At 38.7% G+C, this 24,638-nt stretch overlaps 2 protein-coding genes and 1 pseudogene across 2 annotated transcripts; 1 reads left to right on the top strand and 2 right to left on the bottom strand.

The window, feature by feature from the left end:
* Positions 1-309: 309 nt before the first annotated feature.
* Positions 310-4,719, bottom strand: LOC103974448 (large ribosomal subunit protein uL16-like; annotated as a pseudogene).
* A 2,898-nt stretch (positions 4,720-7,617) lies between these two features.
* LOC135676732 (uroporphyrinogen decarboxylase) lies at positions 7,618-14,243 on the top strand. Its single transcript, XM_065188228.1, has 6 exons — positions 7,618-7,854; positions 8,665-8,786; positions 10,731-10,841; positions 11,288-11,476; positions 11,585-11,710; positions 13,573-14,243. The coding sequence occupies exons 1-6, from the start codon at positions 7,740-7,742 to the stop codon at positions 14,086-14,088; spliced, it is 1,179 nt and encodes a 392-aa protein (XP_065044300.1). The 5' UTR covers positions 7,618-7,739; the 3' UTR covers positions 14,089-14,243.
* Positions 14,244-17,589: 3,346 nt separating this feature from the next.
* LOC135676731 (uncharacterized) lies at positions 17,590-24,094 on the bottom strand. Its single transcript, XM_065188227.1, has 2 exons — positions 23,198-24,094; positions 17,590-18,029 (listed from the first exon to the last, which is right to left on the bottom strand). Exons 1-2 carry the CDS (start codon positions 23,951-23,953, stop codon positions 17,832-17,834), a joined length of 954 nt encoding a protein of 317 aa, XP_065044299.1. The 5' UTR covers positions 23,954-24,094; the 3' UTR covers positions 17,590-17,831.
* Positions 24,095-24,638: the final 544 nt, after the last annotated feature.

Raw genomic sequence — 24,638 nt, 5'->3', positions numbered from 1 at the left:
CTACAAATATCTCTCTCTTTCATTTTATGGGTAGCTCATGTTTCCCAGCGATATCCTTCGAACTTGATCAGAAGAGGATTGCAAATCAACCCCCAACACCTCTCTTCTCTACCGTATTGTGGACAAACATCACGTTTGTGTGGAAGCAAGGCGAGATCAGAACCCCCCATTGTTGAGGCGGCTGTGGATTGATCAACAGAACCCGGAAACATCAGAACAGCCATGGCAGCTTCGTCCAAAACATGGACAAACGACAGATAACGCATCCCTGACAAACTCTCAACATCCATCCATCCATCCATCCATTCATCCATCAAATATGTAATGCAATAATTTGCTGCTGATTCCACACAAGTTCAACAAATTAATATGAAAACAGCATGAAGTCGGTGAATTGCCACATGATCGGAGTTATCACAAAGAAAACAATCGATGCAGATTATTGGGAGAATTATCCTGCAAAAACAGTCACACAGGTCTTCAAAACAGAAGCCACTAAATCGGCTGTTATGAACACTCTGTTGTATCATCCTTCAGACGACCAAATCCAAATCTACGCAGACTCTACTGTAGAGGATGGTAAAGAGCCTTCCCAGGTTGTCGATTTGCAAGCAGACCATGGCAGCCAAGCAACTGCACAATTAGACATGTTATTTCTTCATCAGCAATGTAAAAGTTCTAAGATACATGTGATGTGGTTCACAACAACTGTTGCTTCACACCAGCATTGTATCTAATTTATTACTGACAAATATCTTTTCTATTCCGCTATAATAGGCAGAACAATGTATTATACTGACAGTTCCCTTAGCTGAGATATAGAAGACAAAGAGAAAAGAAAAACAAGCAAAATTTGGCTGGATAATTATAAAAAAAACTAATAATGATGTCATACAATCAACCAAGGGAGTAGTAGACCACTCCCTCTAGAGAAAACACTGCAACTTTAAACCTCTGAATGATTGCAACAACTATCACAGAACCAAAGGGATATTAAATTAATGGAATTTGAATATAGATAGAATATACTAAAATAGAGCCACTTTTTGGTTTACTATAACCATCAAAGTGTTTGTTTCTTAGGGCATTCCATCTTCTGAAACCAACACTCTTGTACTTTCATGCACTATTTCCATGCTCAGCACGGTTGATGATATCAGCCCAAATGTAAAACAACACACAACCCTAACTGTCAACTACCGAATGGTTGAAATTGTAGGTGGTACTAGCAAATTTAAGGAACTCGGATGTTGCATCAAAGGACAAAAACATCATATTGGGTTACTTTTTTAATCCATATACAAGAATCTTTCCAAGTAGAGGAAAAAGGTCAAGGGAAATGAATGGCATGTATATTATGTTTGCCTTCCCAACCATCCCCTATTCATTTATTTTCAGGTCTTGATTAACAAACGCATACAAGTAAAACTGTGTGATGCAAAGCATGGAATGAGTGCTTATATAATGCTATCTGACACCTCCATTACTTAACACTAGCTGAGTACATGCCCCCTTACCAGTAACAAAGTACAGTTGATGGTAACAGCAGATTGACAAGTTAAATATGTGTAGGAAAATTCAAATAGGACACAGGTAACACATGAAGGTCATCCAAAGAGTTAATTATTAGGCACTATAATAATTTTTCTAAAACAGAACAAACCTTTGCATTGACTCCATCTGGAATGATTCTGCCCTCACTCTTCCACTTCACATAGTCATTGTGGCTAAACTTGGTAAGGTAAAGCCCCTGAAATCAGTTTGTTGTGTCAGGAACCATAGAAGCAAATAGGAGATCGGTCTCTAGTGACCACATATCATATTATGCTCGTTGGGATCTCAATAAACTCAAGATGAGAAAGAGTAAGGTTGAATTTGGTAATAATAATGTTATGTAATGCATTTGATTGATCTGTTAAGACAATTTCCTTTTCTGGTGCTTACCATTTTCCACTAACAATAATCTTCTGGCAGCCGGGGAACTTGAATTTGGCTCGTCGTAAGGCTTCTTGGGCATGATTGCTATTGCTATCTTTGCAGCGAATTGACAGAAGGACCTGACCAATGCTATCTTTGTCATGTACTTGTTGCAAGCTATATGAGCAGCCTCAAGAGCCTCACTGGAAACATTCTCCTTTTTCCCAGCTAACCAGATGAACATGAACACACAAGGGAAATTCATCCACTCCTTTTTTCTTCATTCCAACTTCATAGATCCTCATCTTAGGATCAGGAACACCATGGCAGTAGCGTGATTTCGGATACGGCTTGTTCTTAATCTGACGATAACATCTTGCAGGTCCTGCAGGAGGCATAGCCAAATCACAATTCATCCAAAGCCTAATGAAGAAATTTTGAAAAATGCATAAATGGATTTTTAAATAAAATCAGAAAATAATCAGAAGAAGTATGATCATAAGATAACCATGCTCTACGATCCAAAATTCTTTGTCCAGATACAAAAGTCCATTGCATTTACCTTTCTCAGAAAATGCACTTATTATGTGCAGAGCCAAAGAATTAGAATAATGGTCTATAACCAACGAGAAATTCCATCTGAAGAGAATTATATAGCATTTCATTTGACAAGTTAGTTATCCCAGGACACTTATCACAAACAAGACTTTGAATTCAGGACTGGCCCCCTAAAATGGGTTTAAGTAGACCCTAACACATATTAGATGAAAAATCAACAGTGACAGGGCTGTGATACAGTATCTCATGTTGGAGGAGCATGTTTGTCCACTCAGTAATGGTTAGCATTTGACTGCATGCAAGGGCCTTGGCCATATAAGCTGTCTCATTTCCTTTGGTAAGAGCCCAAGGAAAGTTGAGTAGGAGCTACCGACCTCAGACTAAGAGTGATATGTTGTTGGTCATCATCAACCTTATGAACAAGAATATTATTAATTCCAACTGCAATGTCCTGTAAATTTCTTTTATTTTGCTAATGCATGTACATAAGCAAATCTAGTTGTGGGCTGATCAGCCAAGTGGTGTTTATAAGCCTTCTCTTCTCTTCTCTTCATCATAGCCGGTTGAGGTTCTTGATCTCTGTAACAGGGACTTCTTCTGCAAGCCGGTTCATTAAAAAAGAGTCCGGGTGATCTGCCTCCACGCTACCTTTCATACCCCCAAAGTATCTACTCGACAGCCAAAAACAACACAAATCACAACATAAGAAGGCTAAGTGTCTGTTCTCTTCTCCTCATTATTTCAGCAAAGAATGACATGAAACACATGTGGTCGATCAAAAAAAGTAAAAAAAAGAGGAGGCAACATTACTCGACTGGGTTTGTCAATCACGACTTATTCCAACCCCCCAAAACACCAAATAGCATATGGCACTATTTAATCAAAAACACTAATTTCAATTTCGACTTATTTATGAGTTATCACAATCGCATACATATCCACAACATGTAGATAAGAAAAAAGAACAATTTGCACAAGGAAAGCAAAGTACAAACTGGAACAACCCCAATCAACCAACGCAAACTTTGACTTATACGAATCCACCGAGTGCAAAGCGAAGAATCATCCAGATACATCCGATCTCACTCTAAGCAGGCTAAAAAAGATATCTTTACGCCAATCAAGCCTCATCAAATCCAAACAGATTCGGAACAGAAATGTCTTAGATCAAATCCAACCAATCACAAAGATATTATCACATCGATCGAACAAGAGAACGGCGATCTAAGACTAGGATAATGATGCAGAAATGGAGCGACTTACGCCTCCCCATCGGTGAAACGAGGGCAGAGGACGAGATCTTCGCTGCCAGCCAACCCGAGAGAAGCGACCCCGACGTCGCGTCATGTGTGAAAGGAAGCCCTCATGCCAAATTCGGCCGTTCTCTGTGGCCCAAAAACCCTGGAATGCTTGACGTATGATCTTCCTTTTGCAAAGAAATCTAAGAATTAATCCTCATTTTTTGGCTATAAGGAATCATATAAACATCAATTCTTCAGTTCAAATCTTATTCGAGTCCACCACATCAAAGATTCTACGGATTAATGAGTTTGACTTGGCCACTCCAGACAGGTGACGGGTTGACTTTCTGACTTCCATGATACCAAAATACCACACAGTCAAAAGTATTCTCTGCCTATCCAAACAAATAGGCAGAAGGAACACCAAAATCCATGTATTTAATAGCATTTGATGCATGTAAAGATGTATTCCAATCCATTTACCAAAAAGAAATTAGCACGAGTATGTACATGTTTATATCCCAAAGCATCAAGTACACACATCAAAATCAAACAGAAAACCTATCGATATCTCGTCTTCTGACGTCTACATCTCTGAATTATGCATCTGTATGTATGAAAACCGCATCAGGAAATGCCGATCAAACAAAAGAATACGTATATTTGTTCTTCTTCCACTTAATTCTTGTTGCCGTTGATGCCATCGCTCGGACCTGATGGCGGCGTAGGTCCTCTTGGAAGCATGACGAAGACCAGATTCTGCGTTGTCCTCGGGACAGAGACGGTCGCCGTCGTCTCCATCGACCTAACGACGGAGCTTTCCTTCGAAGTCCCGAACTTAAGACCCCGCGCCGCAGCAGACTGGTGGACGGAGAGGAGGAGGAGGAGGACGGAAAGAAGCATGACAGGTTTTGTGTTGACAGCCATGCCGGAGGAGGAGGAGGCGGCGGTAAGTCTGTGAAGGAAGGAAGAGAAAGCTTGGGTATGAGAGAGAAGAGAGGAAGAGCCGTGCGCTGGTTATATCGAGCACCGAGGCAGCCAAGGTTGATGGATTCATAAAGATACGTGGAATGTGTCTTCGTTTTGACTTCCGTGTTGAATTGATAGTGCGGTACGTATGTATGTATTGGATGCATGCAGAGTCAACCGAAAGATGTGTAAAGAGTTCGACGAATGATGGAGAAAGTTCAAAGTTGTGTGGTGATTTAGAGTCAGATGTAGTAGTAGTAGTAGTAGGTTCATGGGAACGCATTGACGCATGTATTAATAATGCATATACAACATAAATATAATATAGTTTGGCGATCGTATACGTACGTGACTACTCACTACTTATCTCGAGAACCCTTAAGCCGAATACATATTTTAAATCCTGTGAATTTTTATTAGTTTAATTATCAAAAGGATTTGTTGTTGGGTATATTGATAAGTAGATAAGATTTCCTCAAGACAGTTGAGGAAATCTCTAAGCAGTTGAGAAAAATCCTCCATGCTGAATGTGTATAACCTTCCTGCTGAGTGTGTATAAATAGCTATCAAGAGCTCACTATCAAAATAAACTAGACAATTACATCTTATACATCTCATAGTTTCTTCTACGACCTTTTATCTTTCTTTTTTCGTTTAATTTTTATCATATATCACGATGTAGTTTTTATACGGTCTCCTACGGATCGAATCTTTTAGCTTTCTAACAGCTTAACATAAGATAGATTTGGAGATGAATCTTGATTGATTTTGAACTTGATTTATGTAATTTCATAAATTTCAAACATCAAAATTAGGAGGGCGTAGAGCTCGACAAACAACATTTAACACTCCTAAGTATATAAGTATTATAGGGGTGGTGATGACGGTCAAAAACTCCAAGAAATTGAGCGTTAGATTTGCACTTGCAAATGGGTACACAACTATAATATCCAAATATTGATGGAGTGGAGTGGGTAGGTCAACCTAAGAGAAAGCAGCACACCAGCCAAATATTGACTCTTTGTGGGAATGCAAAGAGTCAAAGGTCGACGACTTGCGTTAAGCAGCCTCTTGACAAGCGAAGACTAATTCTTGGGGTGGCAAAGGTTGTTGACTTGTTGCGTTAAGCAGCCAGCCAGTTTGACGAGTTACAAGCCCATAGCCATGGCTACCCACATGACTAATTGAAAGTACACTACATCGTGGATCTGCAAATCGAGGTGGTTCCTCTCTTATGTGAAGGGGGACATTATTCATCAAGCTAGATTTGAGAGTTGGATTTGGTCATAGATGATAGATCACTACTGCTGCCTTTCCATATACCGTGTGATTGGTCAAACTCCACGTTAGGAGAAGAAAGAAGCATGCATGTTTTGAGGAAGACTAATATGTTGGCTGTGTAGCATTTAAAATTTGCATTAGAGGTGCAAGTTGTTATTGTCAACAAAAATATTTATATCTCATCGAAGGTTGTGAGTGAACGACTTGTGCAATTTGGTCTGCATCATAAAGACTTACTTGGCTTTCAAGAGTTGCTTTTTGTATTTGATTTCCAATCCATGACAGGGATGTTGAAGAACATGAGTTGGAAGACCCAAACGACTGTTGTTTTAGAAAGGAAACCAAGTTATCAAGACTGTGTTCCTACTTTGAAAGGCAACTCATTTGGCTACTGTGAAAGATTAATTACTTTTCAGACTGCCGAAATCATGTTTTTGCTTCTTTTTCCATCTTCCAAGCTGTTTCTCTCTCTCTCTCTCTCTCTCTCTTAATCATGTAAAGATTGATTCTAGTCAGTAACAGTTTGATTTAAGAGAAGAAGCATTCACAGGTTGTGTTCATCCTCTATCATCACTTGCACATGTTCTTCAGCAATCTTGTAGCCTCATAACATACTGTAAGAGATGATCTGTTCTTCAGCTGTTTCTTCGAAAAACAAGTATTTGTTCCTCAAAATCTGCTAAAAGTTTTGAACTTTTATCACAGAATTAGATCTACTTCTGTTTTGTGCACATGAATCATATATGATCTTTCGATAGTTCATGGAGTTTGGGGCATTACTGATACTGCATCTGCTGGTAGCTTTTTCTGTGCCTTGATTCAAGCTCGATGGATCTATATAACTTGGTTGATAATTCTGATGCAAATTCTACTCTCTTTTGTTTTTTTTCCAGATGAATAATGCACCCGAAATTAATCTATATAATCAATCAACCTGCTTTATATGACAACAATTATAATTTACATGGAACAGATCACAGGCCTGAATCTATGAATGCAAGTTTAAGCTGCTGCAGACAAAGAAGCTTTGCTATCATCAGCTCAATGCTCAACACAAATATTTCCATCTCCAGAATTTACAATGAGATTTAGTCAAACAAAAAACAAATATTAATCTTGCAAAAAAAATAGTAACATAAAGCCAAAGGTCCTAAATTCAAAATTGATCTCTGCCACACCCAAATTAATATAAATCAAAAAATAAATGAAAGTCATGTCTCATGTGATGATATTGATTAAAAAATAAATAAAGTGATCTATAAATTCTTGATTAATCCTGAATCAATTTGACTGAGTGAAAAAAAAAAAGTAGACAAATTGGTGAAGTAAATGGAGAGAATTATGTTTTACTTCCAAGAAGAAAGGAGGTGATAACAACATTTGGAGATTTTTGCATTAAAATTAAAAGGAAAATATTTGTCAAAGGTTGTTAGTGGACAGCATTATCCGCAACACTATATTCTCGAATCTAATTGGTCGTTGGGAGGACGAGCTAGATAGAGCGATAACAAATTACCTATAATACCCTCGTTTTAGATGAAGATTTCCGATCCTATGCTATCTTGTTAATGCTTTCCATGGAAGGGTATTTTAGGTATTTAATGAATAGAATTTATTTGGTCGTTAATGTCCTCTATTTATCCTCTCTCTCTCGTCGGCCAATTTTTGTTGCAGGCGAAGAGGTAAATGCGAGCGCGGGGGAGAGCAGCGGCTACCAAATCTTCTAGAGAAGAGACTTGAATCTTGTTTTTGGGTAATTTTAGTCTCCGGAAGATGTCGTGCATTAGTTGCCCGATTTCCCTTTACTCGCCAGCCTCTGTTGCTCGGAATTCGGCCATTAGTTCTCGGTCCAAATCGAAGCCCTTCGCGATCCGATGCGCCGTCGGAGGTACCAAATTGCTCGTTCTTCCCTAATTCCATCTCTTTTCTGTCTTCCTTTTTACGTTAATTTGTACGAGCTCAGTCAACCAGTTGAGCTAGGGCTTCAAATTCCTTTGTCGTATTGTTATTGGCGATAGATTTTCTGGAAAAAAAAGGAAGCTTTTTTAGATTCTCATCTTGATGACTCCTAGAAATCGAGAAGACTATAGGGATTAAAACGACTTGAAATGTTGGGGTTTTTTGCCTTGGTGGTAATCCCATGCCAATATTGCTGGTACCTAGTAGATTCATATGTATTTGTCAATGTCAATTCTTCAAACAATTATTTTGTTGATGTTGGGATTTGTTTTCTTTTTCGAAGAATTCAGCATCTGCGAATTGAATGTATTATCAAGCGTATTGTAGATCTCGGCAATGTTAAAGAGGCAGAGGAATTGTACAGATGGCTAGACATCCGTTGGCACGATGCTGTTAGCAGTTAGCAGCTAGCAGAAGGATGTCAAAAGAGAAAACATGGTGAGATTAAATAGAGAGTCAGTGATGGTGCTCATGACAGTTAGATGGCTATCCATGAGGATTATATATATTATGACAAATAGTGGCAACTAACTCGTCCATTGAGTCGGGGATCGAATCTAAGCATCTGGTTGTACCTCGTCGCAGTAAATTGACAATAAAATGTGATCCTTTAGAATTCAAAATTCTAGTTGCAAAAGGATTGAACAAAAAGATCCAAGATAATATGCTGATCTAAATTTATATTGTTGCTTCTTTGTCTTTCAGGTTTTAACTTTTCAGTTTTTATTCTATGTTTCAGAGTATATAGAAGCACCAAAAGTTGCTAGTGTAACTGAACCACTCCTATTGAATGCTGTTCGTGGTGAAAAAGTTGAAAGACCCCCAGTTTGGCTTATGAGGCAAGCCGGGAGGTACATGAAGGCAGGTCTAATGCATTCTTTGTTTCCAGCTGTGGCCTGCAGAGCTTGTGTTTAGTTCTCTCAAAGCCATTGAATTTATTTGTACATCTCAAACTTTAGATATCACGGTTTAATTTCATGTACACTTACAAATATTCAATACAAATAAATTTTGATACACAAATTATGGAATTAAAATGCAGCAGAAAGTTTAGTATTTACAGGTTCTTGAATTGCTATTCAGTGGCTGTACCAAATGTCAATATGCTTTTCTTTTTTTGTCGAACAATGGTAGGATGTTGCTACAACTAAGATGCTAGCATATAGATAGTCTAGATTGTGAGATGTTTCATTAATTTATTCACCTGTTATGAATTAATTGATACGGCAACTACATGACATGCATTTGAATATCATTTTCTGATTGGGTATGGCCTCAACCATGCTGCACACTTTTTTTAAAACTTATATGGAATCATGAGTCAATATCGTCTGCTATGATATAGTCTCCTCTAGGTCTTTGTTGGGTGAGACATCATAGAATGACTCGTTAAACTTGCAGTTAGTTTGGTAATTAATTGCTCATTCGAGTTCATTTTAGTGTTTTCAAAAGGTGCTCGGGCACCCACCTATGCGCTCGGGCAAGGCAAGGCCCGAGCGCCTCGCAAAACCTCTGGGCAAGACGTTTCGATGAAGCGCTCGCTTGAGCTAGACACCGGGCACCTTGGGCGAGTGCCCAAGTGAAGTTGGGTTGGGACCCGACTCAATGGGACAAACCCGAAGTGAAACCCTATGTCTGCCGCTATCGCCTTTGTCCATCCCTGCAGCTTCCTTTGTCGCCTTGGTTCATAGCTTCATCCACCTCCTCTACCTTTGTTCGTCGCCGGTGCCTTCGTCTGTAGCTTTGTCCACCACCACCGTCTTCGTACATAGCTTTGTTCGCTATCCTCTCCTTCCCTCACCTTCATCTATAGCCATCGGTTACTCCTCTTCTCAGTTCCCTCTTTAGAACTAGTTAACATTGGTTAGAACCGTTTACCACCATATTGATCCACTCTTTAGAACTGTTTGGCACCATATTGGTCTACTCTTTAGAACTATTTAGCACTGGTTAGAAACTTGTTTAACATAAGTCTCTATTAGTCGAAACCATATTGTATCATTTTATTTTTATGATCATATTAATCTATCGTAATATATATTTCTTTAATTTTAATATTATGTAGCTTGGGCGGGCACCTTGGCGAGTGCCTAGTACCTTGAGCGTTTTGGGACCTTGGCGCCTAACACTTTTAAAAACACTGGTTCATTTCAACGATATAGTCGGTGCATGAGATTGACCAAGAACTTGATTGTGCAGAAAGCTTACATTTATGCTTTGCAACTTGTTATCTTGAGGTTCGCTTAATTAGTATAATGTGTAACTGAAAATGGATTTCTGTGGCATAAGTTATATTTACTTAAACTAGTTTAGCATCTATTATAGACTCGAGATCATGTCATAGCTGTTCAGGTGTGTCTAACATGAATTCAATATATATGAAGGTGTTTGTCTACATATTTAATGTGCAATGACTACTTATACAATCTTTGTTGGATGTGGCAAAACATTCAAATAAACATCCTGATGTTTAAATTCTAGCCTTGCCTATTAGTTTGTTTCAGTGAGAATATTTAATATTGCGGATCATTTTAAATAAAATGTTAAGACTTTCTTCCTCTTTCATTGACAATAATGTATTATAAGGATTCAATTGCAACTGTTAACTTACTTCATAAACTTAATGTATTTTTTAATCTTCTTGATGTGCTGCCCTTAATACTTTCCTGTCACCAGTAATGCACCAAAATTGATTACTTATATCAAATTAATTTCTGTTCATGTAGATCATATTGAAGTATCATGACTATAAATTGAGAGTGTTTGCAATATTACTTATTTCTTTACCTTTTCTCTTCCGAACAGAGTTATCAGCTGCTCTGTGAAAAATATCCTTCTTTTCGTGAAAGATCAGAAAACGTTGATCTTGTGGTTGAAATCTCTCTGCAACCTTGGAAGGTTTTCAGGCCTGATGGGGTAAGAGACTTTATGTGGAAAACTTTATCTTTCCTTTCTGCCCTTCTATTTGTAAGACCATATTAGATCTGTCTTATGACTGCTGGTTGAAATCTGTAGTGAAATCCTTAATTTATTTGCTCTGTGGGTTCTGATTTTTCTGTTCTACTTGCCTAATATATTTGTTGTACATTTATGCAACCATGGTGTATTTGCTAAGGTGAACCATGGTCATTAAATGGTAAAATTAATTGCGTATTTTAGGCCAAAGTTGGAGGCTTTATGTTACTTATGAAATAGGATAAGAGCTTGTTTGAACAATGCTGTTATAATAATTCTTTTGTCATTTAACCATTACAAATTTGTAACTGGCTTTTCTTTACTGAATGCATGATGGGGTAAAATAACATTTCCATGTACTTGTTTAGTTCTTTCTGATTTCAGTTATTGCATTTGTTTTCTGGCAGGTTATATTGTTTTCAGATATCCTTACCCCACTTCCTGGGATGAATATACCATTTGACATTGTTAAAGGAAAAGGTCCAGTAATATACAGTCCTATTAGAACAGCTGATGATGTAGCTCAAGTCAGAGAGTTTGTTCCTGAGGAGTCGGTTCCATATGTTGGTGAAGCATTGACAATACTCCGGGAAGAGGTCAGTTTGCTATCTTTTATAATTTTCTTCATGGTGTCATCAGTCCATGCTCGTAAACTGTTAATACTTTAGCATTTTGCATTATCAAATGTTTTGTTGCTTTTGCAGGTTAAAAGTGATGCAGCTGTTCTGGGCTTTGTTGGAGCTCCATTCACCCTGGCATCTTATGTCGTTGAAGGTGGTTCATCTAAGCATTTCACGAAGATAAAGAGGCTGGCTTTTTCTCAACCACAGGTATCTACAATCAAGTGATATAATTTGAAGCAAACAACGAGAGAAGTCTTTTCGTCAATTTAATTAGATTAGTAGTACTTTAATAGTCAATCGCTTTTCAATAGGTTGATATGCAGCCTGTCCATGGAAATAGTGGTATTCTTATGCATTATAAACCAGAAGAAGCTTCTGACATGTTGATTTTATATTTCTTTTGAGGTGTACATTTTATTAGCAGAAAATATGTTTGAATTTTGTGCATCTAAGTACATGTTTTATTGGATATATTCTCAGAAAATGCTTTTTGACATTATTCTGAAGATTGTTTCTTGAAAGTAGTTGTCTTATTTGGATAGTTGTTTTCACAATGGGAGACAGGATATTATTAGAGAGGAGATAATATCATTATACTGTTATATAAAATTTATTATTTTTCATAGTTTATTTTATGATATATTAATTTTATTTTGCTACTGTATTTATATTATAAAATTATTAAGTTATTATGTTGAATTAGTGATGATGTTATATCCCACGACATATTTGATGAGGTACTGTTAAATCATTTTGTATTTATGCACATAATATACTAATATATAATATAGTTGGAGAAAAAGCTTTCTTAAAAATGAGAAACCCCCTAAGTTATTCTCCACTTATTTTCTAGCTTCAATGCTTAAGAACAATTTTTAAGATGTGAGAGCAAAGCATTGTCATCAAACAATATATTTTGCTTTGGGTTGTGTAAGGCTGGAAACTGTATTCTGAGAGCATATCCAAACAAGGTTTTAAGCTTACTTTCAGGGATGTTGTTTAAGTCATCCATTTTATAGAACTCTATTTGTCTGGGTTTATGATGACAGTGATGGGCTTTCATCAGCTCTTAAGTGACTCAATTTCCAGATGATGCCTTAGCACAAAGAGTAATTCCATAAGACAGAATTTGTCAAGTTAGTGGGGTTCAGTGCTAGATATGTTGTGAAAACTTGTAGCTCTTTGCCTAAGTATTATATTCTTAAACTGCATCCTACTTAAAGTGATTGGCCTTCGCTAGGTGACTGACTTCTTTCAGCAAACCATCACCGGAAACCTTTTCCAGAACATCGAGAGATAATGTTGAATCTCACTAAGTAGTAAATACTGTCAGTTGCCATTTTGGGAATTATTATTTTAAATGCTTAATAAGTTGAAGGAAATAAGTGCTAACAACTTTAAGAGTACCTTGTACCTGAATGCTCATTAGGCTATAATTAGGACATGGAGTCTTAGACAAAAGTCAAGTTACATGAAGTTGGGATGTCAAACATTTGGAGGCTTCATAGAGGTCATGAAATAAAAGTGTCTTCAACTTAATTGACAATAGGACATTAATGAGGCAGATTTTTAGCACCTGGAGGTCTTGTAAGTGCTGCTGGATGTGGCAGAATTGATGAGCAAGCCAAGTATCCATGCAGTAGAATTGATACAATCTAACACTTTGTGGTGTCAATCAATGTGACCAGAAAGAAACCATCCTGAAAAGGAGGGGGTTGAGGTTGAAGTAGCCTAACGTCAAAGGCGTGATGCCATGTGATGTGGGTAGCAAAATATCGGATCACTAGAAACAATTTCACCAGTCCTTTGTTAGATCATAATAGCCTAACATAATTTGTCAGCGTTGTTGCATCTATCAAATAACTTGTAAAGTGAGTTTAAGGTGCTGGATATTTGCTTGCAAACTAAACAGTTGAGATAATTTTACCTTGTTAGTTCTTTATAAAAGATACTCGAAAACATGTTGAATATCTACCTCTTGATCCATTAGTTCTTTGTTTCAGATGCTAGCTCCATAAGCATGTCTTTAATTTTAGTGGTCCTTATTGGACACCATGTTTCTTTTGTAGGTTCTACATTCACTGTTACAGAAATTTACAAATTCTATGGCCGAGTACATCAAGTATCAAGCTGACAATGGGGCACAAGCTGTCCAGATTTTTGATTCTTGGGCGACCGAACTAAGTCCCGTGGACTTTGAAGAATTTAGTTTGCCTTATTTGAAACAAATTGTGGATTCAGTGAAGAAGACACACCCTGATCTACCATTGATTCTTTATGCAAGTGGTTCAGGAGGCTTGCTCGAGAGACTTCCATCGACAGGCGTCGATGTTGTCAGCTTGGACTGGACAGTAGACATGGCTGAAGGTAGGAGAAGGCTGGGATCCGATATCGCAGTCCAGGGAAATGTCGACCCTGGTGTTCTTTTTGGATCAACGGAGTTTATAACCGAGCGAATTAACGATACAGTAAGAAAGGCAGGTAGCAGCAAGCATATATTGAACCTCGGTCATGGCATTGTAGTGGGAACCCCCGAGGAAAATGTTGCGCACTTTTTTGAAGTGGCAAAAGGGATCAGATACTAACATTTTTCTTCAATTAAATTCTCTCTTTGATTATCATTTTGATAAAATTGATGTCGAATGTAAGTGGAATTCCATAGGAGTGATGTTTTCGGTATACGTTCGACTCCTATAACTTGTATACTAATAAATTCTAGCTGTCATCCTTGTTGCTACTACCGTGTTGTTCTAGTGATTTCATCATAGGGGGTGGGGTGATTCTCTTCTCAATGAAATTTTTTTGGTTCTCGATTATATTGACAATCAAAATTTAAGATAGACATCAATCTAAGTGAAAGACTAGTTTGACAATCAAGATGTACACTTGTACAACCTATTTCATTATGATGGAAACAATGAAAGTGGTGATTTTGAAAATAAATGAGCCCAAGAAAGAGAAAGAGAAGTGATTGAATGTGATTTTAATCTAAATGTTTATTCCAAATACTGTTTATGAGTGATTTGTTTTCAACGAGGATATGGTATGATAAAAATATTGAAGAAACAAGCATGCTAGCTAGTTGAATTAATAGAGTAGTTTGATATGTTAAATGTCTTTATTTATTATGTTGAAGATGATGATAAATTTACCTTAAATTTGACCGAGTAAGGTTAATGCCATTATTCAATGATCTTTTCCTTGTTCATATTATATATATATATATATATATATATATATATATATAGTTTTTAAATAATATTAAAATTAATAAGTAGGTTATGTTGGTGAACCTCTACACCTTGGTCGATGAGTCAACATGGCTCAGTTTGATTGCTGATGTCCAGTATCATCTCGGTGATCAAGCCTTGGTTGGGAACTAGCTAAGCTAGTGGTCGGTTCCGGATGTGGCTCTTTAGTGGGCACGCTCTGTTTCGTTGCTGCCGGGTTCTTGCACATTGGCCTAGGTTGGGAGGGGATGAGTTTCTCGACTTAGGCCCCTCCAAAGATCAAGTCAGTGGACTTTTGTAGAAAGCTTGCGCCCCCTTACCAGATGCTGGTTGAGGGCTTTTATTCTGGTGCCCGAGGTTCAGCCATATGCAATTTGCATGTGACGGTCGACTCTCCGAGTGACGAGTTCATACTTTCAGGACGATGGCCACCCGATATGTGCGGAACGGTGTCGCGCGGCATCGTCCCGAGCTTTCCGGAGCAGCCTTTATTGGGACGACGCTGGCTCGTGTGGCTCCGGACAACGTGGGAGGGGGGCGACCATCGTCTCGAGTCCGTGGTGGCATGTCTGACATGGTACCCCATCTTCATCACGAGGTTTCATATTTGCGCTGACGTGATTGTCAGGCGTATCCATGTTGTGAGATCCACAATATGCCCTATCAAGCTATATTGAATATATTATAATATTTAGCACAATTTGAACTTTCTATAAGTATTTTGAGATAAAAATATTTTAAAAATCTCAAAAGGGTATGGTTCGAAGAAAACTAGAAGTTATAAGATGAAGGCCAATGTGTAGCTCCATATCACGGATCGATGATAGTAACTTGTAATAGAACCACCGGTAGTTTTAGAATTGCAAAGTTCTCTAAAGAACATCAACCTAGTTTGACAAAATTAAATGGCGATCATATAGAATGACTATACAGTGCTTTTATTGTTGAAGAAAAAAAATATTAAAGATGATGTTTTGTTTTGATAAACGAAATATGATTCTTATATATATTCAAAAATTATTTCAATCCCTTGTATCTTACATGAAAAGTTAGTTAATCTCATATGAGATTAACTTAACCAAGTTTGCGATGATCTTCAACACTCATATAGTTTCATTTATAAGGAAGTTAAAAGAACACTACCATTAGGAATCCTTTCGGTCACGAAGATCTTCGTACCGATGAAAATAATAGAAGATAAGAACAATTATTAAAAAAGCTTTATTGAAGAAACTTTATTGAAATAACTTTAGCTTCAATACATTAACATGTCCTTCTCCTATTTATACAGATTAGGAAGAAGAATTTTTCTATGAAGGATTTTCCTCGATAGAATAGAGAGGATTTTCCTATAAATTCTCATCAAAATAGAGAGATTTCCTCGTATAGGGGAAATAGTTGAGGAAATCTTATTTTTTATCATGCCCCCGCAAGATGGTGCGGAAATCTTATCTTCTACCACCTACAAGTAAATCATTCCAAAGTTCTCGTAACTGATGTGTGAGATACATCAGTTTTTCTAAGATGCTGCTAAAGCTATTACTATCTACAAGTTAAATGAATGAATGCAGAAGATTATAAAAAGGTTTTCAGATATTTGATGTTGAGAAGGAGAAATAGAGACTTATATTTTTCCTTAGTTGTTGCTATACCATGTTCACAATAAATATATCATAAACTATGAATTCATTGCTTAAAGGATACTCACGGTTTATGATTGAAATAATAATGAAAAATTATTGAATGGTTCCATTTCCATCATCAACAAATTGTTGGATTAAAATTCACTTGGACGACTATTTTCGAGGATCAATCCGTCGAGGCAAAGGAGAAGAGTCGATATAATGAAATATTTTCTCGTATTTATAATAAATTATAAGACAATTATAGTATATTTAAAGAGAAAAAGTAAATTCATATCATCATTTTGATATTTTTGGAGTTCCATACACTGATGCCATAGTGATTATTAGGTATAAAAATTATAATCTCTATTTATTTTGTAAATAATATTATACGACTATAAACTATAAAAGACTTGAAATTTTCTGATTGATATCTATAGACCAAAGTCACAACTTCTCACTGAGTTCGGGTTGATATCAAAAGAATCAAAGACCTAAATATCCTGAGAGATCAAAAATCCATTTTTCCCACAGGATTGAAGAAAATAAGGATGCATGAAATTTTCAGGTTTCTTCGAGATGGTAAATTGGATTGCCAATGGAATGTTGTCATCATGTCTTCTTTACACCCTAACTTTGTTTTTGTATGTCATTATTATACAAATTTTCCTACTATTGTTATTGATCGACAAGAATTAATTATCGGAGACAAACAGACCGACAAAACGATCACAGATACAGTTCTCAATTTAAAAATTCAAAATTTATTCTCATAGTAAAAGATATTGGATTTCGAATCACAACATATTAGTCGAAACAAATTAAAATTATATGGAGCATCTCACTTGATTTCCTCTTCAGACTTACTTGGCATTAACACACTCAAAACAATCTTTTTCATTCTTTGATTATGTATGTTCTTCAAGAACTTTGAACCCACTTTGGATCACAGAGGGGAGGCGAGAGCAACGGTGCCACCAAATGGTTGTCCTCTTGAGAGTGTTGTCTCATGTTGGATTCTGAAATCACAAAAACAAACAAGTCAAATGTATCACAGGCTTGGGAAGCAAAGTAACATCATCTGTTATAGCTCATGTTGGATTAGTCTGGCAGACAGATACAACAAAAACCCACGCTTCTTGCAAACATGCTTTCTCAACAAATTTAAGCCCTTCCTATTTGGCACAAGTTTATGAGATCATAAAACGATAATCCATATCGGATCCCCACCTTGAAACATGATTTGCACTTATTTTTAACAGCAAGAAAATTTATGCTGCAACAATTTTCAAACAGGATTGGGAATAAATCCACATCGATAGCAACAGCTACCATAGCATGCATTATGGATGATTGCTTTTATCGGGCGACGATGCATCTCTCTCTCTGTATAAGATTAAGAACTATCTGGAAGAAAAATTAACAAGACAAGAAAAAAAAAAAAAAGCCCTGTGAGATCTTCAGATGATTTGATCACTTTTGGTCATTCCGCTTTTGAAAAAATGACTTTGTTGCTTCATATGTAGACCAGCAAATGGCTGCTGCTGGTGCATGAAATAGCATTCTAGGTTTCCAACCCCTCATCAGGCCAACATATCCATCGCGCCCTATTATAGCCCGTATAACCTCACTTGTAGAGCTGCTTGAGAATCGATCACAACCGCAAACACCCTGCTCAAGGAAAACAAAGGAACCAACTAGAACTTTAAATAACAAAAAACCAATGCTGAATATGTGAATGCATCATCCGCTACTTAAAAATATCATAGAGCACTCGATGGAGTTGAAAAGAAGCACATAAAGGCAGTATCAGATGAGTCAAGAAAATCAGAAGGACTTGAAACACAAGTCCAAAGCTACAGTATGCAAGAAAAGGACTGATAATAATATCCTGACAACTTTTCTTGTAAAAGAGCAAATGCAAGACATATCACATCAGAAAGATGGGGAATATCATTGGATAAAATCCCAAAGTGAAGCTTTGCCAATTTTCCTTTTTCTATTAATGAAGCTTCCTGTGATATATCTTTTGATATCATAGCAATCCAGCTAACAATAATCATCAGCTCTGCCAGGAACAGATACTCTTCAACCTTTAGGAGCTACAGAGCTTTGCATATGATGCAGAACCATAGATTGACCTAGTTTCAGATACAGATAAAAGTTATCCTCGAAATCAAGCTTTGCAAAGAAGGACGATGCTACAGTCATGCTTTGTGGCCTTTTTTAATCATATGCAATTAGTTATGAACATTAGGGAATTAGAGAAGTGCCGACCTGATTTAACAAGAAAAGTGTGATGAAATTTAACAAACAAGAATTTGGTGGTTTCTGCAGGATGAGAAAATTTGTAAGGATGTTTGGTTGAAGAGCTGAAGGGAAATAAGGAAAAGTGTGGACCCAGCTAAAAATTCCATTCAAGAGCAATCCATGAAGCTCCACATGTTGATTGGTCAAAAGCTGTACCACATATATTATATATGGAGGCAACATGCAGGAATCTGCACATTGGATGGGGTGGCATTAACTAGAAACAAAAACAAAAAGTCACACCATGACGTACAAGAACTACTCGAAGTGTCAATACGACCCTCGTTGGATATAGTAAGGCCAATATAAACAAGTTCAATTTTTTTCAAGGAACAAATTTGAAGCAAAATACAAGCCAAAACCCTAACTTTTACAACTCCCTAGATGCATCACCAAGGTTCTAAAAAACATATCAATAAAACAAAAGATAAGCTAGTGTATCTCTAAGCATCGAAGTATCACGAACTTAGCTGGAATTACGGCATTACCTAAGTCGTGAGTTATCTTTACGTTATCCGTTCACAAAGGGTCAACCTAGTTGCAACCTCACTTAAGTCCCGAAGGACCTATAAAGAGCAAATTGATTAGTTCCCAAAACAAGCGATGGACAAGTCTCGATATCTCATAAAAGGGGTAGTTTAACAAGCATTTCAACAAACAATTGGTGTACAAGAGAGAAAAGAGAAAACAAGGACTTTAGAAGGCAAACAAACAACCTCAAGTCCACAAATGGATGCTCATCGGGTATCAGACAAGTTGGCAAGTCCTCATAGACTTTACGTGCAAACATGTAAATTCTATCAACGCCCTAACACTACCCCAAACCCCCATCCAACCTTGTGCCACCTGGGTGATTCTAGGGTGCTGAGATGGCTGATGTTTCACACTACACCATAGCCTGCAAAAAACAAGCCGACGCACACAAAATGTAGACCATTCTGGGGCAATTTTGCCTATTCTGGTGAGTGATTACTCTACAGCCCTGCAAACTATTCTAGCTCATAGTTTTCAAATAAAAACACACAAAAACAAAACAAAACACACTGTCAAACATATGTACAAGTAAATAAAAGCGACAAACAGTTCGTTAAGGGTGTGCGACGATCGACAAGTTGTAGAAGAATTGGACTATGTCCAACAACTTCACCCAATCCTGTTGATTGACACGCATGTAGTACCAAAGATATTACTCAATGAACAAATTTATTATTTTAGTCTGGCCATCCATCTAGGGGTGGAGACTTGAGAAGCATAACTTAGACCCCAGCATTTTGAACAGCTCAATCCAAAACCATCCCAAGAACCGTGCATCTCGATCGCTGATGATATTATGTGGAACTCCTTAATACTTCACCACATTCTTCATTATCAACTTAGTCGCCTCCTCCACTGAGCAGTGTATGGGTGCAACAATGAATGTTGCATACTTTGAAAACTGATCAACCACAATGAGTATTGATCTAAGTCTCCCGACTGTCGGCAAGCTTGATATGAAGTCCAAGAAAATGTTCTTTCATGATCTTTCTAGTATGAGCAATGACTCCAAAAGTCTCATTGGCTTCCGCTACCCTTATCTTGTTCGCAAGTAAGGCATGTTCGAACATATTCCTCTACATCAATCCTCATCTTCGGCCAATAGAAAGCCCTTTCTATGAGAGCCAATGTTCGGTGAATACCCGCATGTCCTGCTCAAGGGGAATTGTAATACTCTCTCAAGAGTTCATGTCTCAAATTGTCCACTCGGGGAGCATAAACTCTATTCTCTTTGGTGTAGATGAATCCCTCCTGGAACCAAAGTCATTGTGCCTTATCTTCTTTGACTAGTTGTACCAGGGTTATTGCTTGGGGATTACTGTATAGTTCATCCCTGATCTTGGAAAGGAAGTTGGAATGCAACTGACTTGCTTGGCCTCCGCCTTTCAGTTGCACGACATTTATCAGCTCTACTTTCTTACTCAATATAACGGCCATGACATTTGCTCTTCTAGGCTTGTACTTCATTGCCATATCAAATTCATCCAGGAAGTCCTGCCACTATGCTTGCTTTAAGAAGAGCTTCATTTGAGTTTGGAAGTAACTTAATGTGATATTGTCCGTCCTTAGCACAAATCGCGTTCCGAGAAGGTAGCACCGCCATACTCATAGACAGTGGACTACTGCTGTCATCTCCTTCTCGTGCACTGGATACCGTTGCTCAGTCCCGTTGAGTTTGCGACTATTATATATCACTAGGTGACCCTCCTACATAAGTACTCCAATAACGAAGTCTAAAACATCTGTGTGGACTTCGAAAGGCTTACCATAGTATAATTTAAGTACCAGTTCTTCTAATAATAGCCTTTAGGTCTTGGAATGTCGCTTCACATTTGTCTGACCATCGCCAAAGCTACTCCTTCAGCAACTCGGTTAGTGTAGCTACGCGCTTCAAGTATCCAACAATGAAGCACCGATAATAGTTGACGAAACCAATGAAAGATCTTAGCTCCAGTACCTTCTTTGGTATTTGCTACACCGTTAAAGCCCGCACCTTCAATTTGTCCATTTGAATGAATCCTCCATCGCAAGTCCATAAATAATTGCTCACTGGGTGTCAGGCATGTTAGCAAGTCCTCGTATACCTTACATGTTAACTTGTGAATCTAATCAACACCCAACACTATCCAAAACCCTCATTTGGCCTTGTGTCACCCGGTGGGTTCTAGGATGCTAAGATGGCTGACGTTTCGCACCACACCATAACATGCAAAAACAGGTCATGACACGCAAAAATTAGGCCATTATGGGGCAATTTTACCCATATTCTGGTGAGTGGTCGCTCTGCAACCCTGCAAACTATTTCTGCTCATATTTTTCAAGCAAAAACACACAAAAACAAGGCAAAACATGCCGCCAAACATGTGTACAAGTAAACAAAAGCGACAAATGGTCCATTGACGAAGGTGTTGCAAGTGCACGACAACCGTCTATGACTGAAGGGACAAATACCTTTACATGATTGTATTGTACTAATAATACTAATGAGCAACAAAATCTTTCCTTGTATTTTTTTTTCTATAGGACACTAGAAATTTTTACTATGATTGAGGATAAGAAAAGATCTAGGCTTGGCATCTCTTTGATCCACACTAGGAAGCCCTTTAATCTCTTTATCATAGACAAAGATTATTGATCCAGGATATCAAATTGTACACAAAGACAGGATGTCAATCAACTCTTGCAGTTGCATGTAATGATCCTATTAAAAGAACAAGGACCTAAAGAAACTAATGGCCGAGAGTGTTACGTTGAAACCAAAACACTCCAGCATTATTTAACACTCATGCTTGTCCCAAAATCTTGATATATTTTTCTTTTAAAAGATTTATGATTATTATAGTCCATTTCTTGTTGCAAAAACTGATACTGCAGTTGTAATTCGAGCTCCAGCAAAGTGTTGTATACAACGAACTACAATTTATATGTACTGGCTGCTGGCTGGCATACATTTCTTAGTCTGAACATCATTTAACTCCCTTTCTTTTCTATTGGGAGGTATTGCCAGTTAAACCTACAGGGAAAGGGAAAGTTGTCATGAAATTCACTGTAGTGATTAATGGCATAGCCTTCTCATGTCAGAAACTGGCTAGTAAAGATTGGTGTAGTTATGCTGTGAGCGCTTTTTTCTGTTGACTTCCCCTATACTGCATACTTTGTTGCTGTTGTCTTTCCTACCGACATCCTCTTTTAACACATAATGCAATCATCACTTCATATCAGCTGACATAAAAATTCAGTTCTTCCTGTTTTAATTCAGAATTCTCTGTTGGTGGCTCTAAAAAAGCATATTTGCTTTCAGGCTGAGAATAAGAATCTAGTCATCTTGTTCACTTCCATCTATAAAAATATCCATGAGAAGGATGCATTTACAATGACATATGGCATGGAAGGCATAACGGAAGCTCGTACTGAGATATTGCTTGCAACGATTAACTCCACATAATGTGTATCCTTAAGGCAGACGAAAATTTATGTAACACACTACATGACCCTTGAAGAGCCTATGATGCAACCAAATATAAGAAAATCTTTCACGAGCTAACATCGTCTTCCATAACTTTTTTAAAACCATAATCACAGCCAAAGACTTGTACAAGTCATAGACAATAATAACTCCTTTTAGTGGCTGTCTCTGCAAGGAATCTTAAACTTTCATTAGTAATAATACAACACTTCTGCCCCTTGTATCTAATTTGTCATCTTACATGAAGATATAGTAAGTCTAAATGATTCCCAGAGCATTCTCATCCAATTATCTGCATAATCTAATGCATCAGGTGATATTTTGAGTCCATGTGAGGTACAAGCAAAAACACAATGATATCAACTACTTTGTTGGCAAAATCAAGTGCCTCAGTAATGGGGACACAACAGTGGTTCAGAGATTAAGCACAACTAGATGGAACAAACAATCAAGATGAGAACTGCATATACTTAGAACCAAAATGCTACCTTTAAGATACTAATTACATAGATTGGCTTAGACGCTTTACCTGACACTGCAACTGTGTCTTGACCACATCAAGAGGTGTGGTGACAGCCGCTGCCAAGGCACCTGCTGCAGCGCCAGCAGTGGCATGCACCACCAGACGCTCGTCAGTCGCACTCTCAGGCGAGATCTCCATCAGCGCCCTCTTTGCCGCCTCATAAGTTGCAAAATGCACCGCAGTGTAGGGGGCGTTCATGATCACGGTAGTCTTATACGACGCGTAGAACGCCCTGATCCCCTCCTCCGTCAGAACCCTGGAGACGCAGTCCACGACCCCTTTGTACGGGCTACCCTTCAGCTGCAGCCGTTGCTTCACGGTGTCCATGGGCGTGAATACGGCGTCGCTTGCGATGGTAGCGAGAACCCCGGAGGCGGCGTGGACGGCCGGATTGTTGGGGTTCTCTCTGGACAGGGATTCCTTGGATAGCTCGTAGACGGAGAAGTAGACGGCGTGAGCGGGGCCGGCGCCAAGGCTCATGGCGCCGACGCCGCGGTAGAGACCGAGGGGACCCTCGGCGCTAACGACGGCGCGGAGTGTCTGGCGGAGGCCGACCAGCGGCTGGCAGGGGGGCGACCCCGCCTGCATCCGGGTCTTGAGTGTGTCGACGGGGAACATGGCGGTGTGCTCGACGAGACCGGCGACGGATCCGGCAACCATGTACTGCCAGAAGCGGAGGCCGTCGTGCTGCACGACGCCGAGGTCGCCGGCAGCAGGGAGGAGGTCCGACGAGCGGAACTTAGCGGGGGCGTCGGCGGCCATGGAGGGGAACGGGGGGGGCAAACAAAGATCAAATTTTGGGGGCTAGTGTTGATTGAACGAGGAGGGAATCAAGATCAAAAGGGTTCGGGCAGGAGAAATCGTCACATCGAATCTAAAGGGGAGGAAGGGAAGAAGTTGATGGACGGCGCTGGTGCTGTCTTCGCCTCACTTGATGGAGATTTCGATTCGCTTTGGTTGTCCTCTCTCTCTCGATCGTATATGGTTTCCCTTTGCGTGTGTCGATTTTTCCTGTCTGTGCTATGGTTTCTCTTCCGCCGTGCGCTCCAAGTCGTCGGCGTCGTCTTCAATGGAAAGGGACAACGAAACGGACGAGAAAGGGGCAGTGCCGTCAGTTGCCGTTTGATGCTCAACAAAAGAAAGACAGCAGCCGTCTTTTCAGTGGTCAAACAGTTTGTATCCTGTCCTGCAAGAGACAGCCCGGGCTCAAAGTCTCGCCTCCCCGGCTCCTTCGGTCAGGTTCATATCTCTCGCATCTAACACCGTTCATCCTTCCTCTACTAACATCCTAACCGTCCATTGAGATCGGTGAGAACCAAAGGAGGTTAAGGCTCCTGGAAATGGACGGTTAAGATGTAAGCGTAGAAGCGATAGACGGTTGTGATGTGAGAGTTGAACTCCAGTCTTTCCGTGACAGCCAAAGAATAATAAAGAGAGTTGGTGTTGA

The sequence above is a fragment of the Musa acuminata genome, chromosome BXJ1-6 (assembly GCF_036884655.1).
Source record: "Musa acuminata AAA Group cultivar baxijiao chromosome BXJ1-6, Cavendish_Baxijiao_AAA, whole genome shotgun sequence".
In the NCBI taxonomy this organism is placed as follows: Eukaryota; Viridiplantae; Streptophyta; class Magnoliopsida; order Zingiberales; family Musaceae; genus Musa; species Musa acuminata.
Note: the sequence above shows the minus strand (reverse complement) of the source record. Positions and strands in the feature narration are given on the sequence as shown.